This window comes from Taurulus bubalis (assembly GCF_910589615.1).
Source record: "Taurulus bubalis genome assembly, chromosome: 21".
Classification (NCBI taxonomy): Eukaryota; Metazoa; Chordata; class Actinopteri; order Perciformes; family Cottidae; genus Taurulus; species Taurulus bubalis.
The window spans coordinates 887,501-912,631 of NC_136609.1; the positions used below are offsets into that span (position 1 = coordinate 887,501).

The following is a 25,131-nucleotide window of genomic DNA, read 5'->3' on the forward strand; positions in this document are numbered from 1 at the left end:
CGCCCGCAGCTCGTCGCAGTGCGCCAGCCGGCGGGCCAGCATGGTCTGCGTGAGCTCCACCAGCAGCGCGATGAGGTTCCCCATGCCGTCACCGCTGTGGGCCGAGGTGGGAACCAGCGACACGAAGGTTCTGGGGTCTTTGTTCTCGTAGAACAAGGCGGCGTTGAGACCCTGAGGAGCGAGTTCAGAGGGTGAGGGGAGGAACGGTGGTCAAAAGCTGTCGCCATGTTGAGAGCCGTGTGGAAGCAATAAAAGAAGCTCCCAATCTCATGAATATAAAACATGGCTGTGTTTTATTTGTCTGTACTAGTAAAGTGTCATAAATGGCGGTGTGAGTGATGATGTCATACTGAGGGTAATGTATATGAGTGAGTGATGACGTCATACTGAATGTAATGTATGAGTGAGTGATGACGTCATAATGAGTGATGACGTCATAAAGAGTGAGTGATGACGTCATACTGAGTGTAATGTATGAGTCAGTGATGACGTCATAAAGAGTGAGTGATGACATCATAAAGAGTGTAATGTATATGAGTGAGTGATGATGTCATAATGAGTGATGACGTCATAAAGAGTGAGTGATGACGTCATAATGAGTGATGACGTCATAAAGAGTGAGTGATGACGTCATAATGAGTGATGACGTCATAAAGAGTGAGTGATGACGTCATAATGAGTGATGACGTCATAAAGAGTGAGTGATGATGTCATAAAGAGTGAGTGATGACGTCATAAAGAGTGAGTGATGACATCATACTGAGTGTAATGTATGAGTGAGTGATGACGTCATAAAGAGTGAGTGATGACATCATACTGAGTGTAATGTATGAGTCAGTGATGACGTCATAAAGAGTGAGTGATGACATCATAAAGAGTGTAATGTATATGAGTGAGTGATGACGTCATAATGAGTGATGACGTCATAAAGAGTGAGTGATGACGTCATAATGAGTGATGATGTCATAAAGAGTGAGTGATGATGTCATAAAGAGTGAGTGATGACGTCATAAAGAGTGAGTGATGACATCATACTGAGTGTAATGTATGAGTCAGTGATGACGTCATAAAGAGTGAGTGATGACATCATAAAGAGTGTAATGTATATGAGTGAGTGATGACGTCATAATGAGTGATGACGTCATAAAGAGTGAGTGATGACGTCATAATGAGTGATGACGTTATAAAGAGTGAGTGATGACGTCATAATGAGTGATGACGTCATAATGAGTGAGTGATGACGTCATAATGACGTCATAAAGAGTGAGCGATGACGTCATAAAGAGTGAGTGATGACGTCATAAAGAGTGAGTGATGATGTCATAAAGAGTGAGTGATGACGTCATAAAGAGTGAGTGATGACATCATACTGAGTGTAATGTATGAGTCAGTGATGACGTCATAAAGAGTGAGTGATGACATCATAAAGAGTGTAATGTATATGAGTGAGTGATGACGTCATAATGGGTGATGACGTCATAAAGAGTGAGTGATGACATCATAATGAGTGATGACGCCATAAAGAGTGAGTGATGACGTCATAATGACGTCATAAAGAGTGAGTGATGACGTCATAATGAGTGATGACGTCATAAAGAGTGAGTGATGATGTCATAAAGAGTGAGTGATGACGTCATAAAGAGTGAGTGATGACATCATAAAGAGTGTAATGTATGAGTGAGTGATGACGTCATAATGAGTGATGACGTCATAAAGAATGAGTGATGACGTCATAGAGTGATGACGTCATAATGAGTGTAATGTATATGAGTGAGTGATGACGTCAAAAAGAGTGAGTGATGACGTCATAAAGTGAGTGATGATGTCATACTGAGTGAGTGATGATGTCATACTGAGTGTAATGTATGAGTCAGTGATGACGTCATAAAGAGTGAGTGATGACATCATAAAGAGTGTAATGTATATGAGTGAGTGATGACGTCATAATGAGTGATGACGTCATAAAGAGTGAGTGATGACGTCATAATGAGTGATGACGTTATAAAGAGTGAGTGATGACGTCATAATGAGTGATGACGTCATAATGAGTGAGTGATGACGTCATAATGACGTCATAAAGAGTGAGCGATGACGTCATAAAGAGTGAGTGATGACGTCATAAAGAGTGAGTGATGATGTCATAAAGAGTGAGTGATGACGTCATAAAGAGTGAGTGATGACATCATACTGAGTGTAATGTATGAGTCAGTGATGACGTCATAAAGAGTGAGTGATGACATCATAAAGAGTGTAATGTATATGAGTGAGTGATGACGTCATAATGGGTGATGACGTCATAAAGAGTGAGTGATGACATCATAATGAGTGATGACGCCATAAAGAGTGAGTGATGACGTCATAATGACGTCATAAAGAGTGAGTGATGACGTCATAATGAGTGATGACGTCATAAAGAGTGAGTGATGATGTCATAAAGAGTGAGTGATGACGTCATAAAGAGTGAGTGATGACATCATAAAGAGTGTAATGTATGAGTGAGTGATGACGTCATAATGAGTGATGACGTCATAAAGAATGAGTGATGACGTCATAGAGTGATGACGTCATAATGAGTGTAATGTATATGAGTGAGTGATGACGTCAAAAAGAGTGAGTGATGACGTCATAAAGTGAGTGATGATGTCATACTGAGTGAGTGATGATGTCATACTGAGTGTAATGTATATGAGTGAGTGATGACGTCATACTGAGTGAGTGATGACATCATAAAGAGTGAGTGATGACGTCATAATGAGTGATGACGTCATAAAGAGTGAGTGATGACGTCATAAAGAGTGAGTGATGATGTCATAAAGAGTGAGTGATGACGTCATAATGAGTGAGTGATGACGTCATAATGGGTGATGATGTCATAAAGAGTGAGTGATGATGTCATAAAGAGTGAGTGATGATGTCATAAAGAGTGAGTGATGACGTCATAATGAGTGAGTGATGACGTCATACCTGCTGAGCGAACTCCACGATCACGGCCTTGGTTCTCTCGTCGAACTCGTCCTTGGTGTTCTTCTTCTGCTTCTTCAGCGTGATCACAACATCCGTCTCTGGACTCCTCTTCCAGTCGTACAGACGGTCCACCTGACGACACACACCACGGTCAGGGAGGAGGAGGAGAAAGTCGAGAGAGGAAGAAGAAGAAGGAGGAGGAGGAGGAGGAGGAGGAGCCCCACCTTGTTGAGGGCCACGATGAAGGGACACTTCTTCTCCTTCAGCAGGTTGATGGACTCCAGCGTCTGCGGCTCCAGGCCATGCATGATGTCCACCACCAGGATGGCGATGTCACACAGAGAGCTGCCTCGGTTCCTCAGGTTGCTGAGGAGGAGGAGGGTCACCTTCATCACTTCTTACCAACCAATCAATGCATGGAGAAATAACTAGCCTCAGAGAAGTTATACACTGTGGTATTAGTACTTCTACTGGGACAGAGTACCTTTACACTGTGGTATTAGTACTTCTACTGGGACAGAGTACCTTTACACTGTGGTATTAGTACTTCTACTGGGACAGAGTACCTTTACACTGTGGTATTAGTACTTGTACTGGGACAGAGTACCTTTACACTGTTCATAGTACTGGTGGTATTAGTACTGTTATTGTGGTGTGGTACCTGAAGGACTCGTGACCTGGTGTGTCGATGATCAGCATGCCGGGGATCCGGATGCTTTCTTTTTCAAACTGCAACAAACAACATCATCAACACGTTACTGATCAGTGACATCATCAGTACGTTACTGTGATCAGTGACATCATCAGTACGTTACTGATCAGTGACATCATCAACACGTTACTGATCAGTGACATCATCAGTACGTTACTGTGATCAGTGACATCATCAGTACGTTACTGATCAGTGACATCATCAACACGTTACTGATCAGTGACATCATCAACACGTTACTGATCAGTGACATCATCAGTACGTTACTGTGATCAGTGACATCATCAACACGTTACTGATCAGTGACATCATCAGTACGTTACTGTGATCAGTGACATCATCAGTACGTTACTGATCAGTGACATCATCAACACGTTACTGATCAGTGACATCATCAGTACGTTACTGTGATCAGTGACATCATCAGTACGTTACTGATCAGTGACATCATCAACACGTTACTGATCAGTGACATCATCAACACGTTACTGATCAGTGACATCATCAGTACGTTACTGTGATCAGTGACATCATCAGTACGTTACTGATCAGTGACATCATCAACACGTTACTGATCAGTGACATCATCAACACGTTACTGATCAGTGACATCATCAGTACGTTACTGTGATCAGTGACATCATCAGTACGTTACTGATCAGTGACATCATCAGTACGTTACTGATCAGTGACATCATCAGTACGTTACTGTGATCAGTGACATCATCAGTACGTTACTGATCAGTGACATCATCAGTACGTTGCAGTGATCAGTGACATCATCAGTACGTTGCAGTGATCAGTGACATCATCAGTGACATCATCAGTACGTTGCAGTGATCAGTGACATCATCAGTGACATCATCAGTACGTACGTTCTTCACCATCCTCGTCTGCTCCTCGATGGTTTCTTTGGGGACGTTCGTGGCTCCGATCTGCTGAGTGATTCCTCCAGCCTCTCCGTCCTGAACGTTGGTGTGTCGCAGCTACACACACACACACACACACCAAAGCGTTACCATGGCAGTCACCACAAACAGGAAGCAGACAGGAAGCGGCCTCACCTTGTCCAGGATCTTGGTCTTGCCCGTGTCCACGTGTCCCAGCACACAGACCACTGGAGACCTCAGCGTGTCCAAGTCAATGTTCTTTATGTTGTCCGCTTTACGTTTCTATGGAGACGCAGGAGGACAGTCAGCGACCAAGTCGTCTCCTTCCTCCTCCCTATCCTTCCTCCTCCTCCTCCTCCTCCTCCTCCTCCTCCTCCTCCTCCTCCTCCCTATCCTTCCTCCTCCTCCTCCTCCTCCTCCTCCTCCCAATCCTTCCTCCTCCTCCTCCTCCTCCTCCTCCTCCTCCTTCCTTCCTTCCTTCCTTCCTCCTCCTCCTACCTCGCCTCCCTCTTCAGCAGCAGCATCATTCTCCTCCTCCTCCTCCTCTTCCTCCCTCCCTCCCTCCCTCCTCCTCCTCTCTTCAGCCTCCTCTCCTTCTCCTCCTCCCCCTCCCTCTCCTCCCCTCCTCTTCTTCCTCCCTCCAGCCTCTTCTTCTTCCTCCTCCTCTTCTTCCTCCTCCTCCTCCTTCAACATCCTCCTCCTCCCCTTCCTCCTCCTCCTCCCCTTCTTTCTTCTCCTCCTCCTCCCCCTCCTCCTCCTCCTCCTCCTCCTCCTCCTCCTCCCAATCCTTCCTCCTCCTCCTCCTCCTCCTCCTCCTCCTCCTCCTCCTCCTTCCTTCCTTCCTTCCTTCCTCCTCCTCCTACCTCGCCTCCCTCTTCAGCAGCAGCATCATTCTCCTCCTCCTCCTCCTCTTCCTCCCTCCCTCCCTCCCTCCTCCTCCTCTCTTCAGCCTCCTCTCCTTCTCCTCCTCCCCCTCCCTCGCCTCCCCTCCTCTTCTTCCTCCCTCCAGCCTCTTCTTCTTCCTCCTCCTCTTCTTCCTCCTCCTCCTCCTTCAACATCCTCCTCCTCCCCTTCCTCCTCCTCCTCCCCTTCTTTCTCCTCCTCCTCCTCCTCCTCCTCCTCCTCCTCCTCCTCTCACCTCGATCCTCCTCTTGGCTCGGTCGTACAGACGCTCCTCCTTCGTCCGGTCGTCGTCTTCCTCCTCGCTGGTCTCGTCCTCGCTGTCCTTCGTCTTCCTCTTCCCGTGGCTCGTCATCGTTGGTGCCGGCGGCGGCGCCTCCTTCTCCGGCTCGCTTTCCTCTTCGTCTTCCTCCTCCTCGTCCTCATCGTCATCGTCTTCCTCCTCGTCCTCGTCTTCGTCGCTGCCCGTAGGCTGAGGAGGAGCGGTGCTGTCCTCCTTCACCTCGATGTGTATTTTCTTCAACTCTGGCACAAGAGAGTGTATTTATACACATAGTACCACACAACTATTAAAGTACTGGTGGTATTTAATACTTCCTCACCTTTCTCCTCATCGGTGGCGATGGCCTCCCAGTCGTCTACAGCCGGCTCAGGTTTCACCTCTGAAGAAGCAGAAGAAGAGGTGAGGACACAAGACCAAGTCGTGGTCGTGAAGACAAGTCCTGGCTCACCTGGCTCACCTGGCTCACCTGGCTCTGCGGCCGGCGGCTCAGCCGGCGTCTCCATTGCCACCGGCTCGGGCGTCTCTAAGATGGCCGAGGTCACCTCTGAGGTTTCTAGGAGGAGGATGATGAAGAAGAGGATGAGGAAGGTCATTGTGTTTCTATACTCAGAGAGAGAGACCGTCTCACTGCAGCGTTACCTTCAGGGGTCTGAACGCTCGGCTTCTTCTTCCTCTTGTCCCCGTACACCGGCTTCTTCTTCGGCAACGAGTCTTTGGACGGAACCTCAACACCTGTACAGGTAACACACGGTCAACACCTGTACAGGTGACACACGGTCAACACCTGTACAGGTGACACACGGTCAACACCTGTACAGGTGACACACGGTCAACACTCACTACACCTGTATAGGTGAAGTGAGTGTTGACCTTGTGACCCAGGTGAGCCCAGGTGACACCCACCCTGCGCCTGCAGCAGCCTCAGCATGTTCTCGGCCCGCGCTCGCTGCTCCTTCTGGGACTTGGTCAGCAGCTTTCCCTCCTTCTTCAGACGCTCCTTCCTCTCCTTCTCCTTCAGCTTCTTCTTCTCCCGGCGCTCCTGGTCCAGGCGCTCCTGTGGGGCGGCAGGTCAAAGGTCAGGGAGGAGTCAGGTAGACCAGCTGCTGACAAACAAGATGGCGGCTTGTTACCTGCTCCAGCCTCTCCTTCTCCATCTCCTCCAGCCGTACCAGGCGCTCCTCCTCCTCCCTCAGCGCCGTCTCCTCCTCCTACGACAACAACACAACGCTGAAAACACCACAGAGGAAAAGACTCGTTACACCATCGTGACTACGTTTCCCAGAATGCACCTACCTCTTTCATCTTGGCCAGGGCCTCCTGCATCGCTTTCACCGTGGCCTTGCTGGGGCCCTTCTTCTTCTCCTCCTTCTCCTCCTTCCCCTTCTTCTTCTTCTTGTCCTTCTTCTTCTTGTCGCCTTCAACCTCCTCTGCCAGAAAAACACAGCAGAAGAAGAATGTGTTAGTACCTGATACTTCTGCTAGTATTCAGTGTATTAGTACCTGATACTTCTACTAGTATTCAGTGTATTAGTACCTGATACTTCTGTTAGTATTCAGTGTATTAGTACCTGATACTTCTGCTAGTATGCAGTGTATTAGTACCTGATACTTCTGCTAGTATTCAGTGTATTAGTACCTGATACTTCTACTAGTATTCAGTGTATTAGTACCTGATACTTCTGCTAGTATTCAGAGTGTTAGTACCTGATACTTCTGCTAGTATTCAGAGTGTTAGTACCTGATACTTCTGCTAGTATTCAGTGTATTAGTACCTGATACTTCTACTAGTATTCAGTGTTAGTACCTGATACTTCTACTAGTATTCAGTGTGTTAGTACCTGATACTTCTGCTAGTATTCAGTGTATTAGTACCTGATACTTCTACTAGTAGTAGATTGTATATTCAGTGTATTAGTACCTGATACTTCTGCTAGTATTCAGTGTATTAGTACCTGATACTTCTGCTAGTATTCAGTGTATTAGTACCTGATACTTCTACTAGTAGTAGATTGTATATTCAGTGTATTAGTACCTGATACTTCTACTAGTAGTAGATTGTATATTCAGTGTATTAGTACCTGATACTTCTACTAGTAGTCGGTTGTATTAGTACCTGATACTTCTACTAGTATTCTGTGTGTTAGTACCTGATACTTCTGCTAGTATTCAGTGTATTAGTACCTGATACTTCTACTAGTATTCAGTGTATTAGTACCTGACACTTCTGCTAGTATTCAGTGTATTAGTACCTGATACTTCTACTAGTATTCAGTGTATTAGTACCTGATACTTCTACTAGTAGTAGATTGTATATTCAGTGTATTAGTACCTGATACTTCTACTAGTATTCAGTGTATTAGTACCTGATACTTCTACTAGTAGTAGATTGTATATTCAGTGTATTAGTACCTGATACTTCTACTAGTATTCAGTGTATTAGTACCTGATACTTCTACTAGTATTCAGTGTATTAGTACCTGATACTTCTACTAGTAGTAGATTGTATATTCAGTGTGTTAGTACCTGATACTTCTACTAGTATTCAGTGTATTAGTACCTGTTACTTCTACTAGTATTCAGTGTGTTAGTACCTGATACTTCTACTAGTATTCAGTGTATTAGTACCTGATACTTCTACTAGTATTCAGTGTGTTAGTACCTGATACTTCTACTAGTAGTAGATTGTATATTCAGTGTATTAGTACCTGATACTTCTACTAGTATTCAGTGTATTAGTACCTGATACTTCTACTAGTATTCAGTGTATTAGTACCTGATACTTCTACTAGTATTCAGTGTATTAGTACCTGATACTTCTACTAGTAGTAGATTGTATATTCAGTGTATTAGTACCTGATACTTCTACTAGTATTCAGTGTATTAGTACTTGATACTTCTACTAGTATTCAGTGTGTTAGTACCTGATACTTCTACTAGTTTTCAGTGTATTAGTACCTGATACTTCTACTTGTATTCAGTGTATTAGTACCTGATACTTCTACTAGTATTCAGTGTATTAGTACCTGATACTTCTACTAGTATTCAGTGTATTAGTACCTGATACTTCTACTAGTAGTAGATTGTATATTCAGTGTATTAGTACCTGATACTTCTACTAGTATTCAGTGTATTAGTACCTGATACTTCTACTATTATTCAGTGTATTAGTACCTGATACTTCTACTAGTATTCAGTGTGTTAGTACCTGATACTTCTACTAGTATTCAGTGTGTTAGTACCTGATACTTCTACTAGTATTCAGTGTGTTAGTACCTGATACTTCTACTAGTATTCAGTGTATTAGTACCTGATACTTCTACTAGTATTAGATTGTATATTCAGTGTGTTAGTACCTGATACTTCTACTAGTATTCAGTGTGTTAGTACTTGATACTTCTACTAGTATTCAGTGTGTTAGTACCTGATACTTCTACTAGTAGTAGATTGTATATTCAGTGTATTAGTACCTGATACTTCTACTAGTATTCAGTGTGTTAGTACCTGATACTTCTACTAGTAGTAGATTGTATATTCAGTGTATTAGTACCTGATACTTCTACTAGTATTCAGTGTATTAGTACCTGATACTTCTACTAGTATTCAGTGTATTAGTACCTGATACTTCTATTAGTATTCAGTGTATTAGTACCTGATACTTCTGCTAGTATTCAGTGTATTAGTACCTGATACTTCTACTAGTATTCAGTGTATTAGTACCTGATACTTCTACTCGTAGTAGATTGTATATTCAGTGTATTAGTACCTGATACTTCTACTAGTAGTCGGTTGTATGCTTGACCTTCTTACCGTCACCTGCTGGCTCCGCCCCTTCCTGTTCCTCCTCTGCTCCTGCAGGTGTGGCGTCCTGGGGAGGCGTGGCCTGCGGGGGCGTGGCCTCCGGCATCTTCTTCTCTGGCTCTTTCTGCGGCTCCACGCCCTCCTTCTCCTTCAGCTTCTTCTGCTTCATCCTGTCCTCCTCCTTCTTCTTCTTGTCCCTCTCCTTCTTCTCCGCCTTCTTCTGCGCCGCCGTCTTCATCTTGGAGCCTCCGAACTCCTCCTCCTCTTCCTCCTGCTGCTCCTCCTCCTCCTCCTCCTCCTCGCTGTCCGGCTTGGCCGCTTTACCTTTGGTCTTCTTCTTCTCCGTCCTGTAGGTAAACTCTCCTTCGATGTCATCGTCTGACCCGTCCTCCTGCTTCCCCCCTCCTCCTCCTCCTCCTCCTCCTCCTCCTCCTCCTCCTCCTCCTCCTCCTCCTCCTCCTCCCCCTACCCCTCCTCCTCCTCCTCCTCCTCTCACGTCTGCGTCCTCCTCCTCAGACGTCTTCTTGCCTCCTCTGGCCTGGAGGCTGTCCTCATCGGAAGAGGGAGGAGCCTGGAGGAGAAAGTACGGAGGCTCAGAAGGGTCAAACATCCATGGAGAGTGTTTTGCGCATGAAGACTCGACTCCTCACCTTCTTGTTATCTTTCTGCTCTCCATTCCTCTGCTCTTCATCCGCCTGAGCTTGACCTCCTTCCTCCTCACCCTCCTCAACCTCGGCCCCGCCTTTCTTCCCCTTCCTGGTCTTCTTCTTCTCTGGTTTGGGAGGCTCGACGCTCTCCGCCTCGGCTTTCTGCTGAGGGAAATAAATCCTCTCGTTTCTGAGAATCTCACCAGAACTTTGACTTCAACCCGCTTCAATATAGAATATTACTATTGTATATATATATATATATATATATATATATATACATATATATATATATATATATTGTAGTATATATATATATATATATATATTACATACCTTTGCTTTTCCTCCCTGAGTCTCCAGAGACAACTCCTCCAGCTCCTTCAGGATGTCTTCCTCACTGCAGGGAAACACAAGAGTTAGAGGGAGGAGGAGGAAGATGATGAAGAGGAGGGGAAGAGAGAGAGGAAGAGAAGGAGGAAGATGATGAAGAGGAGGGAGAGAGAGAGGAAGATGAGGAAGAGGATGAAGAGGGTCGTACTCGAAGTCGTCCTTCTTGACTCCTTTCTTCTTCTTCTTCCCTTTCGGCTCCTTCTGGGCTCCGGCTCCTTCGATCTCTGCAGCCAGAGCGTCCAGGTCCACGCCGTCGTCTCTGGGGATCAATAACAGAACCGATCAGGAACCAATAGAGGATCAATACCACCTCCGATCAGGAACCGATACAGGATCAATAGCACCTCCAATCAGGAACCGATACAGGATCAATAACACCTCCGATCAGGAACCAATAGAGGATCAAAACCACCTCCGATCAAGAACCGATACAGGATCAATAGCAGAACCCATAAGATCAATAGCAGAACCAATAGGATCAATTAAAGCTGCGAGCAGCTGTGAATGGGTCCTCGCTGGATCCCGGCACGTTTGGGGCAGCCGGCGGGTCGTCGGCTGGCCTCAGAAGGAAACCGGCCCAACCCATGAAGGGCCTCAACAAGAGCAGGGACCAGCAATTCATGTTTACAGTTCAATCCTGGCAGCGCAGTAGAGCGACTTAGGTTCCAGCGTCACTGGCATCCGTCATGGTTCCAAATTACACGGGCAAAAGGCATGCTGGGAAAGACTGTCTCAGCGTTGGGCGGCGAACAGCTGTTTGTGTGGATTGTCTTCCGGTCTGTCTCTTCCTGTTTATGAGCGTTACCCAGCATGCAATTGGGCGCTGTCATTTTTATTTAAATCCGATGCTGTTTGGCTGATTTCCTTTGGCCAGTAGGTGGCGCTACGACAATGTGAACATATACTGTGCATCATGTTTCTGTACGTGAAGAGTAGACCAGGTGATTTAAATTGCATGTAAATGGGATGCAGCTTGGTATATTTAGTTTGGCCAGTAGGTGGCGCTAGTAGGTTACTATGAATATATAAGTATCTTATATTTAAGCAATAAGGTACCATGAATATGTTTTATGAATAAGGTACGATGTGATTTACTGATCAGGCCGGTTGAAAGCAGGGTCGATGATGACACACACAGTCAGTACACACACACACACACACACACACACACACACACACACACACACACACACACACATCATGTTTCTCTATGTGAAGAGTAGAGCAGGTCATGTAAATTAGATGTAAATCCGATGCCGTTTGGCTGATTTACTTTTGCCAGTAGGTGGCGCTATGACAATCTGAACATTTGTCATGTACATGTCCTCAGGCATGGACCAGTATCATGCATGAGGAGTATTGGGGTAATAGCATCATGTATGGAGGAGTTACAACAGCTTTCTCTCATATAGCGGTTAGCTCAAAGTAGGCGCGTCTTTGGGTGCCGTCACGTCAAGGCCGTTGAGTGAAAACGTTGCGAGCGCACAAGCCATACTCCTGAGGGTCTTGATATCACTTAAGAACAGAATTTAAGTCGATTGTGTGAAATTTGTAGGAGGAGTAGTATTTGGCGTAAATGCAAATATATGCTAAAATTAGCATAAATGGGCCGAAAAATGGCAAATTGGCCGAAGTACTGTAGCGCCCCCTATTGTTCAAATTGGACGCCTGATTTATTGCAAGTTAGGGGATGCGATGTGCACATATACCCCAAGTGTGGAGTCGTTTGTCCAAATAGTTTTAATGTTATGAGTGTTTAAAAACAAGACACGCCCCTAAGACGTTGATTGGTCGATATCTCCTCAACGCAATGAGATATCCAAGAAATTCCAATTTAGCGTTGATGAGCCAGTAAGAATGATGATAACTACCAAGTTTGGTATGAAAAGGACATAGCGATTAGTAGAAAAGTGCAAATTTGTGTTTTTCACAAAATTCAAAATGGCGGAAAATATTCATAGGCGGACTTTATGGGTCTGAGAGGCTTTTTTGGAGAGCAGGTGGAGACGGACATGTGTGAATTTTTTCAAGTAAAAAAAAAATTCTGGGCGAGGGGCGTCGCCGGTCCAACTTGTAGGGGGCGCTAGAGAGTCATTTTTTGGAACTTTTTTCCCCGGCTTTAATAGATCTCTATTTTCACCAGACCTGACAAGTGTTCCAAATTTGGTGAGTTTTTGAATATGACAAGTCCCCCAAAAAGGCTCCCAATGTTCTAATGACCCTAAAAATCCTCTGTATTAAATAGGGTCCTCTCGGGACTGACTCTGTCAGTCGCTCAGAACCCATAGGATCAACAACAGAACCCATAGGATCAACAACAGAACCCATAGGATCAATAACAGAACCCATATGATCAATAACAGAACCCATAGGATCAACAACAGAACCCATAGGATCAACAACAGAACCCATAGGATCAATAACAGAACCCATATGATCAATAACAGAACCCATAGGATCAACAACAGAACCCATAGGATCAACAACAGAACCCATAGGATCAATAACAGAACCCATAGGATCAATAACAGAACCCATAGGATCAATAGCAGAACCAATAGGATCAATTAAAGCTGCGAGCAGCTGTGAACAGCTCTGGGCAGCAGATGAACTCTTTGTGTGAGAACAATGAAACAATGAAACAATGAAACAATGAAACGCTGACTGGACACTTCAGCTTTATTTCCCATCAGCCACCTGTATGTTGTGTACTCAGTGTATTAGTACCTGATGTAACTAGTATTAGGTTGTGTATTCATTGTATTAGTACCTGGTGTAATAGTAGTAGGTTGTATATTCAGTGTATTAGTACCTGGTGTTACTAGTAGTAGGTTGTATATTCAGTGTATTAGTACCTGGTGTTACTAGTAGTAGGTTGTATATTCAGTGTATTAGTACCTGATGTAACTAGTATTAGGTTGTGTACTCAGTGTATTAGTACCTGATGTAACTAGTATTAGGTTGTGTATTCAGTGTATTAGTACCTGGTGTAATAGTAGTAGGTTGTATATTCAGTGTACTAGTACCTGGTGTAATAGTAGTAGGTTGTATATTCAGTGTATTAGTACCTGATGTAACTAGTACTAGGTTGTATATTCAGTGTATTAGTACCTGGTGTTACTAGTAGTAGGTTGTATATTCAGTGTATTAGCACCTGGTGTTACTAGTAGTAGGTTGTATATTCAGTGTATTAGTACCTGGTGTAATAGTAGTAGGTTGTATATTCAGTGTATTAGTACCTGATGTAATAGTATTAGGTTGTATATTCAGTGTATTAGTACCTGATGTAACTAGTATTAGTTTGTATATTCAGTGTATTAGTACCTGATGTAATAGTAGTAGGTTGTATATTCAGTGTATTAGTACCTGATGTAACTAGTATTAGGTTGTATATTCAGTGTATTAGTACCTGGTGTTACTAGTAGTAGGTTGTATATTCAGTGTATTAGTACCTGGTGTTACTAGTAGTAGGTTGTATATTCAGTGTATTAGTACCTGATGTAACTAGTATTAGGTTGTATATTCAGTGTATTAGTACCTGGTGTTACTAGTAGTAGGTTGTATATTCAGTGTATTAGTACCCGGTGTTACTCGTAGTAGGTTGTATATTCAGTGTATTAGTACCTGGTGTAATAGTAGTAGGTTGTATATTCAGTGTATTAGTACCTGATATAACTAGTATTAGTTTGTATATTCAGTGTATTAGTACCTGATGTAACTAGTATTAGTTTGTATATTCAGTGTATTAGTACCTGATGTAACTAGTATTAGTTTGTATATTCAGTGTATTAGTACCTGATGTAACTAATATTAGTTTGTATATTCAGTGTATTAGTACCTGGTGTTACTAGTAGTAGGTTCTATATTCAGTGTATTAGTACCTGATGTAATAGTAGTAGGTTGTATATTCAGTGTATTAGTACCTGATGTAATAGTAGTAGGTTGTATATTCAGTGTATTAGTACCTGATGTAACTAGTATTAGGTTGTATATTCAGTGTATTAGTACCTGGTGTAATAGTAGTAGGTTGTATATTCAATGTATTAGTACCTGATGTAACTAGTATTAGGTTGTATATTCAGTGTATTAGTACCTGGTGTTACTAGTATTAGGTTGTGTATTCAGTGTATTAGTACCTGGTGTTACTAGTAGTAGGTTGTATATTCAGTGTATTAGTACCTGGTGTTACTAGTAGTAGGTTGTATATTCAGTGTATTAGTACCCGGTGTTACTCGTAGTAGGTTGTATATTCAGTGTATTAGTACCTGGTGTAATAGTAGTAGGTTGTATATTCAGTGTATTAGTACCTGATGTAACTAGTATTAGTTTGTATATTCAGTGCATTAGTACCTGATGTAACTAGTATTAGTTTGTATATTCAGTGTACTAGTACCTGATGTAACTAGTATTAGTTTGTATATTCAGTGTATTAGTACCTGATGTAACTAGTATTAGTTTGTATATTCAGTGTATTAGTACCTGGTGTTACTAGTAGTAGGTTCTATATTCAGTGTATTAGTACCTGATGTAACTAGTATTAGGTTGTATATTCAGTGTATTAGTACCTGGTGTAATAGTAGTAGGTTGTATATTCAGTGTATTAGTACCTGATGTAATAGTAGTAGGTTGTATATTCAGTGTATTAGTACCTGATGTAATAGTAGTAGGTTGTATATTCAGTGTATTAGTACCCGGTGTTACTCGTAGTAGGTTGTATATTCAGTGTATTAGTACCTGATGTAACTAGTATTAGTTTGTATATTCAGTGTATTAGTACCTGATGTAACTAGCATTAGTGTGTATATTCAGTGTATTAGTACCTGATGTAACTAGTATTAGTTTGTATATTCAGTGTATTAGTACCTGATGTAACTAGTATTAGTTTGTATATTCAGTGTATTAGTACCTGATGTAACTAGTATTAGTTTGTATATTCAGTGTATTAGTACCTGATGTAACTAGTATTAGTTTGTATATTCAGTGTATTAGTACCTGGTGTTACTAGTAGTAGGTTCTATATTCAGTGTATTAGTACCTGATGTAACTAGTATTAGGTTGTATATTCAGTGTATTAGTACCTGGTGTAATAGGAGTAGGTTATATATTCAGTGTATTAGTACCTGATGTAATAGTAGTAGGTTGTATATTCAGTGTATTAGTACCTGGTGTAATAGTAGTAGGTTGTATATTCAGTGTATTAGTACCTGATGTAACTAGTATTAGGTTGTATATTCAGTGTATTAGTACCTGATGTAACTAGTATTAGGTTGTATATTCAGTGTATTAGTACCTGGTGTAATAGTAGTAGGTTGTATATTCAGTGTATTAGTACCTGGTGTAACTAGTATTAGGTTGTATATTCAGTGTATTAGTACCTGGTGTAATAGTATTAGGTTGTATATTCAGTGTATTAGTACCTGGTGTAATAGTATTAGGTTGTATATTCAGTGTATTAGTACCTGGTGTAATAGTAGTAGGTTGTATATTCAGTGTATTAGTACCTGGTGTTACTAGTATTAGGTTGTGTATTCAGTGTATTAGTACCTGGTGTAATAGTATTAGGTTGTATATTCAGTGTATTAGTACCTGGTGTAACTAGTATTAGGTTGTATATTCAGTGTATTAGTACCTGATGTAACTAGTAGTAGGTTGTGTACTCAGTGTATTAGTACCTGATGTAACTGGTATTAGGTTGTGTATTCAGTGTATTAGTACCTGGTGTAACTAGTAGTAGGTTGTATATTCAGTGTATTAGTACCTGGTGTTACTAGTATTAGGTTGTATATTCAGTGTATTAGTACCTGATGTAACTAGTATTAGGTTGTGTATTCAGTGTATTAGTACCTGGTGTTACTAGTATTAGGTTGTATATTCAGTGTATTAGTACCTGATGTAACTAGTAGTAGGTTGTATATTCAGTGTATTAGTACCTGATGTAACTAGTAGTAGGTTGTATATTCAGTGTATTAGTACCTGGTGTTACTAGTAGTAGGTTGTATATTCAGTGTATTAGTACCTGGTGTTACTAGTATTAGGTTGTATATTCAGTGTATTAGTACCTGATGTAACTAGTATTAGGTTGTAAATTCAGTGTATTAGTACCTGATGTAACTAGTATTAGGTTGTAAATTCAGTGTATTAGTACCTGGTGATACATCAGGCTAACCACTAGCTTAGCTTCACTCAACACACTTAGCTCCACGTGGTTTAGCGGCTCTCCGCCGGCAGCTTGCCCGGCAGTCCGGGCTCCTGCTCGGTTATCAGAGGCCGATTAAAGAGCCGTTGGAGCCGAGCAGCCGGATGCTAAGCTAACATGCTAGCATACCGCTTTCTCGTGGTTAGCTTTTAAGCTAGCGGCGGGCTGACGGACCCGGACGTTGATGGCTCACACCTGTCCGGTGCCCGCGCGCACAGGTGCTGTTTCTCTACCTGTCCTCTCCGGATTTCTTCTGCTTCTTGCCCATCCTGCTGCCGCGGCGGTTCTCCGGTTCTCCGGTGGTCCGGTTCTCACGACGGCGCACATCAAAGATCGCCTATTGTAGGACATCCACGGCAGAGGTCCCACTCTGCCTCACCAAAAACGTCTTCTGTTTTCATGTGTGTTTATTGTGTAGTTCTAACGTACGGAAGTACGGAAGCGCATTGCATTCACTGGATAAAAAAAATAAAATAGACCCCTTTTCTCGTAATTACGACATCCTGATCTCGTAATTACGAGAAAAGATAAAGAAAAAGGAAACGTCTGTAAATCCTCTCTCAGTGGCAATGATGGCGCTATCGCAGTTAATCTGCTATTGTTTCCGTCTCGGTTTGAGACACTGGGAAATACTGATGTTTCTAAAAAATGAGGATGTATTAAATGTAGTATGTCAACACTGCGCAGGCATCTCAAGGCGTTGGGGTTGTTCAGGCGGAAAGCCCAGCCTGGCGCGCTGGATGTCCTCTGTTTCTGCAGGAGCAGCTGAACCAACACGGGATGCTTCATGGATACACATTCATGCATTTGAAATGCATCCAATCTGGTTTGGTAGTGACTGTAACGGACATCTGAGAGTTTAAAGTATTGTAATAGTTTGTTCCTTTTTTGTTGTCCTTCATTTTAGTCCGTTTTGTTACTGCAGTCGGTGCATTTCCGGTTGCGCTCTTATTTTGAAAGTAGAAAAAATCGGAAGTTGTTAGTAAGAAACGGGCAGAAAGGAAAAGTTGCCATAACAACGGAAAACAGTGTAAAAAGGTTACGGATGTATTAGTTTAGCACCTGGCTGATATGGGCACAAGGTCTGCACCTGTTCAAGTTCATGTTTTGATCAAATATTTATTAGATGGTTACGTTTTTTGTCTGTGTCAGAGCTTAAGCTAACCAACTGCTATTTCCGTTTTTCTTCATCGTTCTTACGGTGACTTCAATAAACCTTTGCGAACCATCACTTAAAGACTCCACACTATAATTCTGCCGGGGATCCTGCAGTGACTCAAAGAACTGTGCGGAACCTGTTAAACATCCTAGATCCCCAAGGAGGAGCTAAGGCAACGGAACCGTCTAAGAAGACGCCTGTACACACACATGCATACAGACTGTACACACACATGCATACAGACTGTACACACACATGCATACAGACTGTACACACACATGCATACAGACTGTACACACACATGCATACAGACTGTACACACACATGCATACAGACTGTACACACACATGCATACAGACTGTACACACACATGCATACAGTGGCCAGTATGGCACCTCTCGTAATCAGATCAGGATGTCGTAATTACGAGAAAGGGGGTCTATTTTTTTATCCAGTGAATGCAATGCGCTTCCGTTCTAACGGGACGTGTAGTAATGTGTAGTTCTAACGGGACGTGTAGTCATGTGTAGTTCTAACGGGACGTGTAGTACCACACAGCGGGTCATTGTGTTTATTACAAATACACAACATTGTGTTAAAAATTTTTAATTACATTAATTTTTTTCATGAACATTTTACAGAAATAAATTCCTCAAAATTGCTTGAAAACTGCTTTAAAAAAAAGAAAGACATTTTAATTTAGGTAAATAAAATATGAAAGAATATACCAGAATATACTTCGTTGATTAAAATGTTATTACGTATTGTTTTTATTTGTATATCTACATGTAGAGCGATAGCAGGAAAAATTAAAACATATATTATGATGTATAGACATTTGGAGTAAATCTGCAGAATATAAATAAAAACGTATTTCGTTTCCGGAGAAAACAGCAGAGTGACAGCTCTGTAGTTTTTCTCTCATCCCCAGCAACACGCATGGCTCGACTCGGGAGAACTGCGCATGCGTCCTGCGACATGACCTGCGTGAGCTTCATCATGTTTTTGACCCAAAAACTATCGCAAAGAAAATGAGAAAATAAAGTTAATTTTTTATTTCATGTATTTATTCAAACATGATTTTTTGTTTACAGTAATTACAGACATTAGTTAGCCACCTTTTATATTCAAACATTAAACAATGTTTCATGATAATTTCACTTTCTAGCTCTAAGTATTGTTTTATTTTCTCCTGATATTTATTGTTGAATTCACGCTTTGTGAGTTTGTTCTGTGCTCATGAATTACATAATACATATACCATATAATATTCTGTAATTGTTGTTTCATGTGACAATAAATAACACAACGTTCACAAATAAAATATAAATATGTATAACCATGAAAAGCAGTTTGATTGATGATCCATTTTCAGGTGTTTATTAGTTGATGGTTTGTCTGTAATGCCCTCTGCGGCCTCCAGGGGGCATCAGCCCACTCAGCCCATCACGGACCCCACGGCGTCACAGAGGCGCCGCATCCGGCGCCGTCGCTCGCCGCTCTCCGACCGCATCAGTTCTGAGAACAGCGCGGCCGCTCGGTGCGGGCAGAACCTCCCGCCCAGCAGCACGCCGCTCAGCTCGCCGCTCAGCCGGCGCGGCAGCCAGTCGGCGGGGACGTCCAGCTCGCAGCTCTCCACCAGGCCGCCCTTCACCTCCGCCTGCAGCCGGGCCGCCCGCCCGGCCTCCAGCGGCAGGAGCGTCCGGACGCTGAAGCGGGGCGTCCGGCCGAACGTCCAGTCCCAGGCGCGCAGCTCTGCCGCCACCCGGCCGACGCCGGGGAACGCCGACTCGTCCGCCGGGTCCACGAGCGCCGAGGAGGAGGAGGAGGAGGAAGAGGAGGAGGAAGAGGAGGCGCCGAACTCTGAGGGACGGAGCGGAGAGGAACATTTTAAATCAGAAAACATTGTTTTTAAAGGAGCCACTTAACACCATGATGTCACTGTGATGTCATTGATGTCACTGATGTCGCTGTGATGTCACTGTGATGTCACTGTGATGTCACTGATGTCGCTGTGATGTCACTGTGATGTCACTGATGTCGCTGTGATGTCATTGTGATGTCACTGTGATGTCACTGATGTCGCTGTGATGTCACTGTGATGTCACTGTGATGTCACTGATGTCCCTGTGATGTCACTGTGATGTCACTGTGATGTCACTGTGATGTCACTGTGATGTCACTGTGATGTCACTGTGATGTCACTGTGATGTCACTGTGATGTCACTGTGATGTCACTGTGATGTCACTGTGATGTCACTGTGATGTCACTGTGATGTCACTGTGATGTCACTGATGTCGCTGTGATGTCACTGTGATGTCACTGATGTCGCTGTGATGTCATTGTGATGTCACTGTGATGTCACTGATGTCGCTGTGATGTCACTGTGATGTCACTGTGATGTCACTGATGTCCCTGTGATGTCACTGTGATGTCACTGATGTCACTGATGTCGCTGTGATGTCACTGTGATGTCACTGATGTCGCTGTGATGTCATTGTGATGTCACTGTGATGTCACTGATGTCGCTGTGATGTCACTGTGATGTCACTGATGTCGCTGTGATGTCACTGTGATGTCACTGATGTCACTGATGTCGCTGTGATGTCACTGTGATGTCACTGATGTCGCTGTGATGTCACTGATGTCACTGTGATGTCACTGTGATGTCACTGATGTCACTGTGATGTCACTGTGATGTCACTGTGATGATGCTGTGATGTCACTGATGTCGCTGTGATGATGTTGTGATGTCACTGTGATGATGCTGTGATGTCACTGTGATGATGCTGTGATGTCACTGTGATGTCACTGTGATGATGCTGTGATGTCACTGTGATGTCACTGTGATGTCACTGTGATGTCACTGATGTCGCTGTGATGTCACTGATGTCGCTGTGATGTCACTGTGATGTCACTGATGTCGCTGTGATGTCACTGATGTCGCTGTGATGGAACTGTGATGTCACTGATGTCGCTGTGATGTCACTGATGTCGCTGTGATGGAACTGTGATGTCACTGATGTCACTGTGATGTCACTGTGATGATGCTGTGATGTCACTGTGATGTCACTGTGATGATGTTGTGATGTCACAGAAATAACAACGACAGAGAAACCTGGAGGTGACTGTGAGGAACGGCTTGCCGGTCTGAACCTGAGAGGTGTTTCGTTGTTGGACTTCTGTGCTAGCCACAGTTGGTCCATAAGGAACACCATGCTGGAGCATAAGAGGCTCATACGTGACCTGGTACCAGAACACCTGAGGCCGGAGATCAATGATCGACTTTGTAATCGTGTCATCTGATCTGCGGCCGAATGTCTTGATCACTCGGGTGAAGAGAGGAGCAGAGCTGTCAGCTGATCACCACCTGGTGGAGAGATGGATCAGATGGACCCGGCTAGAAAAACCTGGCAAGCCCAAACGTGTAGTGAGGGTGAACTGGGAACGTCTGGTGGAGGACCCTGTCTGGAGGTCTTCAACTCCCACCTCCGGAAGAACTTCTCACACCTCCTGAGGTTGGACATGCAGTCCTAGTGGACCGTGTTCAAAGCCTCTATTGTGTTGCGGCCGCTAGGAGCTGTGGTCAGAAGGTCATCGGTGTCGTGGCGGCTTCAGCCGTCCAGCTGAAGGAGGCCTTTGGGCCTGGCTGGCCCAGGGGTCTCCTGAAGCAGCTGACGGGTACCGGCAGGCCAGAAGGGCTGCAGCTGTGGTGGTCGTGATGCTAACACTCGGACATGGAGGAGTTCAGGGAGGCCATGGAGAAGAACTTCCTGTTGGCCTCAAGGAGGTTCTGGGAAACCGTCCGACGGCTCAGGAAGGGAAAGCAGGGCCGACCCCAGGCTGTTCTCAGCGGGGGGGGAGACTGCTGACCCGGACTGGGGACATCGTCGGGCGGTGGAAAGAACTCTTTGAGGAACTCCTGAACCCGGCCAACATGTCCCCTGGAGAGGGGGCAGCGCCTGAAGTAGGGCTGGGCGATATATCGATATAAAAAATATATCGATATATTTTTAAATGCGATATGGAATTAGACCATATCGCATATATCGATATAGTTCAAATTTGCGCTGTGATCCTTGCTCCGGGCAAGCTGCTGACCCAGAGCTCTCTGCACGGCCCCCTGCGCCCCTCCTCTTTCATCACAGAGGGGGGAGGGGCAGGAACAGGAACAGACACTCTTCAACAAACATGGAGGAAGCAACAACGTCTGCAGGGCGTGCGAAGGAGGAATTGGTTAGCAAAAGAAAAAGCAGTGGCTCAGTAATTTGGAGATGGTTCGGATACAAAGTATCAGATGACCAACAGAATCACGTTATATGTAGGGAGTGCCATAAAGAAGTTACAGCCAGGGGTGGAAGCACTACAAATCTTTTTCACCACCTAAAACAGTGGCACAAACTGAACAAGGCCCAGCCGCGAGCCATCCACAACCCGAAAAAGCTCCAGCCCCGAAACAAAGCTCACTGCAAGCTTCATTTTCCCGCAGTGTGCCTTATGAAAAGAAAAGTGGCAACAAGTGGTGTACTATAACTAAAGCGGTGTCCTATCACATTGCTGAAGATATGGTCCCTGTTGCAACTGTGGAACAAGTCGGATTCAGAAAGCTACTGAAAACTATGGACCCGAGATATGAGCTTCCCAGTCGCAACTACTTTGCACGAGAAGCACTGCCACACATGTATACCGAAGTCAGGCAGAGCCTTGCTGACCGGCTCGCTAACGTGACCCATGTTGCACTGACCAGTGATATGTGGTGGAGCAGGACGTGTGAGCCTACAGATAGTCTGCTTTTTGTGCAACTGGTTGAGACTGTTCAGATAAGAAATTGAGTTAACAAAAAGGAAAAGGTAATCTCAAGCTGATGTTTAAATAATAAATATATTTATTTCAGAAAAAGATTGGCCTATTTTATTTTATAGGCTATTTTTATTTAAGATATTTTTTTATTTAAATGTGCACCTTACGGAGCTTTGATTTAAAAAATGGTACTCCTGTTGTTATACAGTGTTTATGTTTACATTTTAATGTTATTTGAACAGCTGAGCATTTATTCATGTACCAGATGAAGAAACCTGTATTATTTATTCATTTGATTTTGCAACTGTTCACTGAAATAGCCGGTTTCAATAAAACTACTTGTGACATGTCATATTTGGCTTTGACTTTGACTGAATATTTGCTCTCACTTTGCAGAATAAATATCGGGATATATATCGTATATCGATATTCAGCCTAAATATATCGGGATATGACTTTTGGTCCATATCGCCCAGCCCTAGCCTGAAGACTTGGGGGTCTCACCCATATCCCTGCTGGAGGCCACAAAGGTAGTCAAAGCTCCTTGGTGGCGCCGGGGGGATGAGACCCTGGATTCCGTCCCGGTCGTGGAACAGTGGACCAGCTCTTCACCCCGTGTGCTTTGTAGACCTGGAGAAGGCATTCGACCGGGTCCCTCTGGGTTTTTTTGGGGGGTGCTGCAGGAGTATGGGATGCCGGACCCGTACTCCCCCGATGTGTCTCCAGCGATCTCTGTGTGCGCGCACTGTGTGTGTGTGAGCGCTGGAAGCCCCGCCCCCTCCAGCCCCGCCCCCTCGAGCCCCGCCCCCTCGAGCCCCGCTCTGCATGCAGGCAGACAGAGAGCAGAGCAGCAGTGTGCTCTGATCCGCTATTTTAATAATCGTTTTTAGCGTGCGGGCACCGCGCTACCTTTTTAGTATCTATATACCGAGCAACTTTACAGAGTAGTGTAAAAAAAAAAGTATTTAAATCGGCTCAGGCACCGGAAGGAAGCACCGAAATCTGCGTTGCTTTTCGGTCCGGTAGGTACCGGACGTGTTGGAACCGGTGCCATACTGGCACCGGTTCTGGGTACCCAACCCTACTGGTGAGTACCTGTGTTGTACTGGTGCGTCAGTGCGTCCAGAAGCTCCTCCCACCCGAGCGTGGGGGCGTGGTCCAGCAGGTTGGCGACGGGCGAGGGCACGCTGGGCGTGGCGTTGCTATGGATACCGGGACACGAGGGCCGCAGCAGGCCGGCGAGGGCGGAGCTGTCGGCGGAGTGCAGCAGGGTGCAGTGGTGGTACGACGACTTCCTGCTCAGCCGGGACGCACTTCCTGTAACGAGCAGAGCGCGTTACAGACCTAAAGGCTACACACATTCTGACCTCTGGGTCCAGGACGTTTCCAGGACGTTTCCAGGACCTTACCTGAGATCTTGAGGTGCCCGTTGAGGAGGATGTCGAGCCGCTCGGTGGCCCGCACGGCGAGCTCGGGCCGGACCCGCCTCAGGGCCCCGGTGACCACCGCCAGGTTCCTCTGGCGGTCGTAGTCCTTCTTGGAGGAGAAGAAGGTCAGGTTGAGGTTCCCGAGGTCGTGGAACACGGTTCCGCCGCCGCTCCGCCGCCGCGCCAGAGGGACGCCGGCGCGCCTCATGGCCGCCAGGTCGCACTCGCTCCACGGGTTCTGGTGCCGCCCGATGACCACGGCCGGCCGGTTCCTCCACAGCAGCAGGAGGCCGCGGCGCTGTAGGTCCACGTGGGCGTCGATCCAGTCCTCCAGGGCCAGGTTCTGGTACACATCGGTGGACCGGGACCGCAGGACCAGAGCTGTGGAGGAGGAGGAGAAGAGGGAGGAGGAGGAGGAGGAGGAGGAAGAAGAGGGGGAGCCGGTCCGAGCCGGATGGTTGCTGGTTTTACACCCACAGATGCCTGAGTGGCTTCTACCAAGAAACAACGTCCTCCTGATGTGAGACATTATGACCTTTAAACTAGAAGGAGGAGGAGGAGGAGGAGAAAAAGGAGAAAGAGGAGGAAGAGGAGGAGAAGAAGGAGGAGGAGGAGGAGGAGAAGAAGGAGGAGGAGAAGAAGAAGGAGGAGGAGGAGGAGGAGGAGAAGAAGAAGGAGGAGGAGGAGGAGGAGGAGGAGGAGGGGGAGGAGTGATGGAGAGAAGAGGATGAGGAGGAGGAGGAGGAGGAGAAGAAGAAGGAGGAAGAGGAGGAGAAGAAGAAGGAGGAGGAGGAGGAGAAGAAGAAGGAGGAGGAGGAGGAGAAGAAGGAGGAAGAGGAGGAAGAGGAGGAGAAGAAGAAGGAGGAGGAGGAGGAGAAGAAGGAGGAGGAGGAGGAGGAGAAGAAGAAGGGAGGAAGAGGAGGAGAGAAGAAGGAGGAAGAGGAGGAGAAGAAGAAGGAGG

At 44.9% G+C, this 25,131-nt stretch overlaps 2 protein-coding genes across 2 annotated transcripts in view; both read right to left on the minus strand.

Annotated features, from left to right (window-relative positions):
* Nucleotides 1–17,103, minus strand: part of eif5b (eukaryotic translation initiation factor 5B) — a 22,379-nt gene extending 5,276 nt beyond the window's left edge. The window contains exons 1-19 of the mRNA XM_079236777.1: nucleotides 17,017–17,103; nucleotides 10,736–10,846; nucleotides 10,531–10,594; nucleotides 10,198–10,359; nucleotides 10,044–10,118; nucleotides 9,557–9,962; nucleotides 7,043–7,176; nucleotides 6,880–6,957; nucleotides 6,653–6,803; nucleotides 6,389–6,481; nucleotides 6,216–6,302; nucleotides 6,069–6,128; nucleotides 5,705–5,991; nucleotides 4,741–4,848; nucleotides 4,552–4,662; nucleotides 3,626–3,693; nucleotides 3,189–3,330; nucleotides 2,965–3,096; nucleotides 1–171 (exon numbers count right to left, since the gene is read on the minus strand). The exon at nucleotides 1–171 is cut by the window's left edge and continues 12 nt beyond it. Coding sequence (XP_079092903.1) covers nucleotides 1–171; nucleotides 2,965–3,096; nucleotides 3,189–3,330; nucleotides 3,626–3,693; nucleotides 4,552–4,662; nucleotides 4,741–4,848; nucleotides 5,705–5,991; nucleotides 6,069–6,128; nucleotides 6,216–6,302; nucleotides 6,389–6,481; nucleotides 6,653–6,803; nucleotides 6,880–6,957; nucleotides 7,043–7,176; nucleotides 9,557–9,962; nucleotides 10,044–10,118; nucleotides 10,198–10,359; nucleotides 10,531–10,594; nucleotides 10,736–10,846; nucleotides 17,017–17,051 — 2,475 coding nt within the window. The 5' untranslated portion in view covers nucleotides 17,052–17,103. The remainder of the gene's footprint in view (nucleotides 172–2,964; nucleotides 3,097–3,188; nucleotides 3,331–3,625; nucleotides 3,694–4,551; nucleotides 4,663–4,740; nucleotides 4,849–5,704; nucleotides 5,992–6,068; nucleotides 6,129–6,215; nucleotides 6,303–6,388; nucleotides 6,482–6,652; nucleotides 6,804–6,879; nucleotides 6,958–7,042; nucleotides 7,177–9,556; nucleotides 9,963–10,043; nucleotides 10,119–10,197; nucleotides 10,360–10,530; nucleotides 10,595–10,735; nucleotides 10,847–17,016) is intronic.
* A 1,958-nt stretch (nucleotides 17,104–19,061) lies between these two features.
* lipt1 (lipoyltransferase 1) lies at nucleotides 19,062–24,699 on the minus strand (the record flags this gene model as incomplete). The annotated part of the gene is made up of 3 exons (XM_079236778.1): nucleotides 19,062–19,805; nucleotides 23,839–24,060; nucleotides 24,153–24,699. The coding sequence occupies 3 exons, from the start codon at nucleotides 24,697–24,699 to the stop codon at nucleotides 19,381–19,383; spliced, it is 1,194 nt and encodes a 397-aa protein (XP_079092904.1). The 3' UTR covers nucleotides 19,062–19,380.
* Between the last annotated feature and the right edge of the window lie 432 nt (nucleotides 24,700–25,131).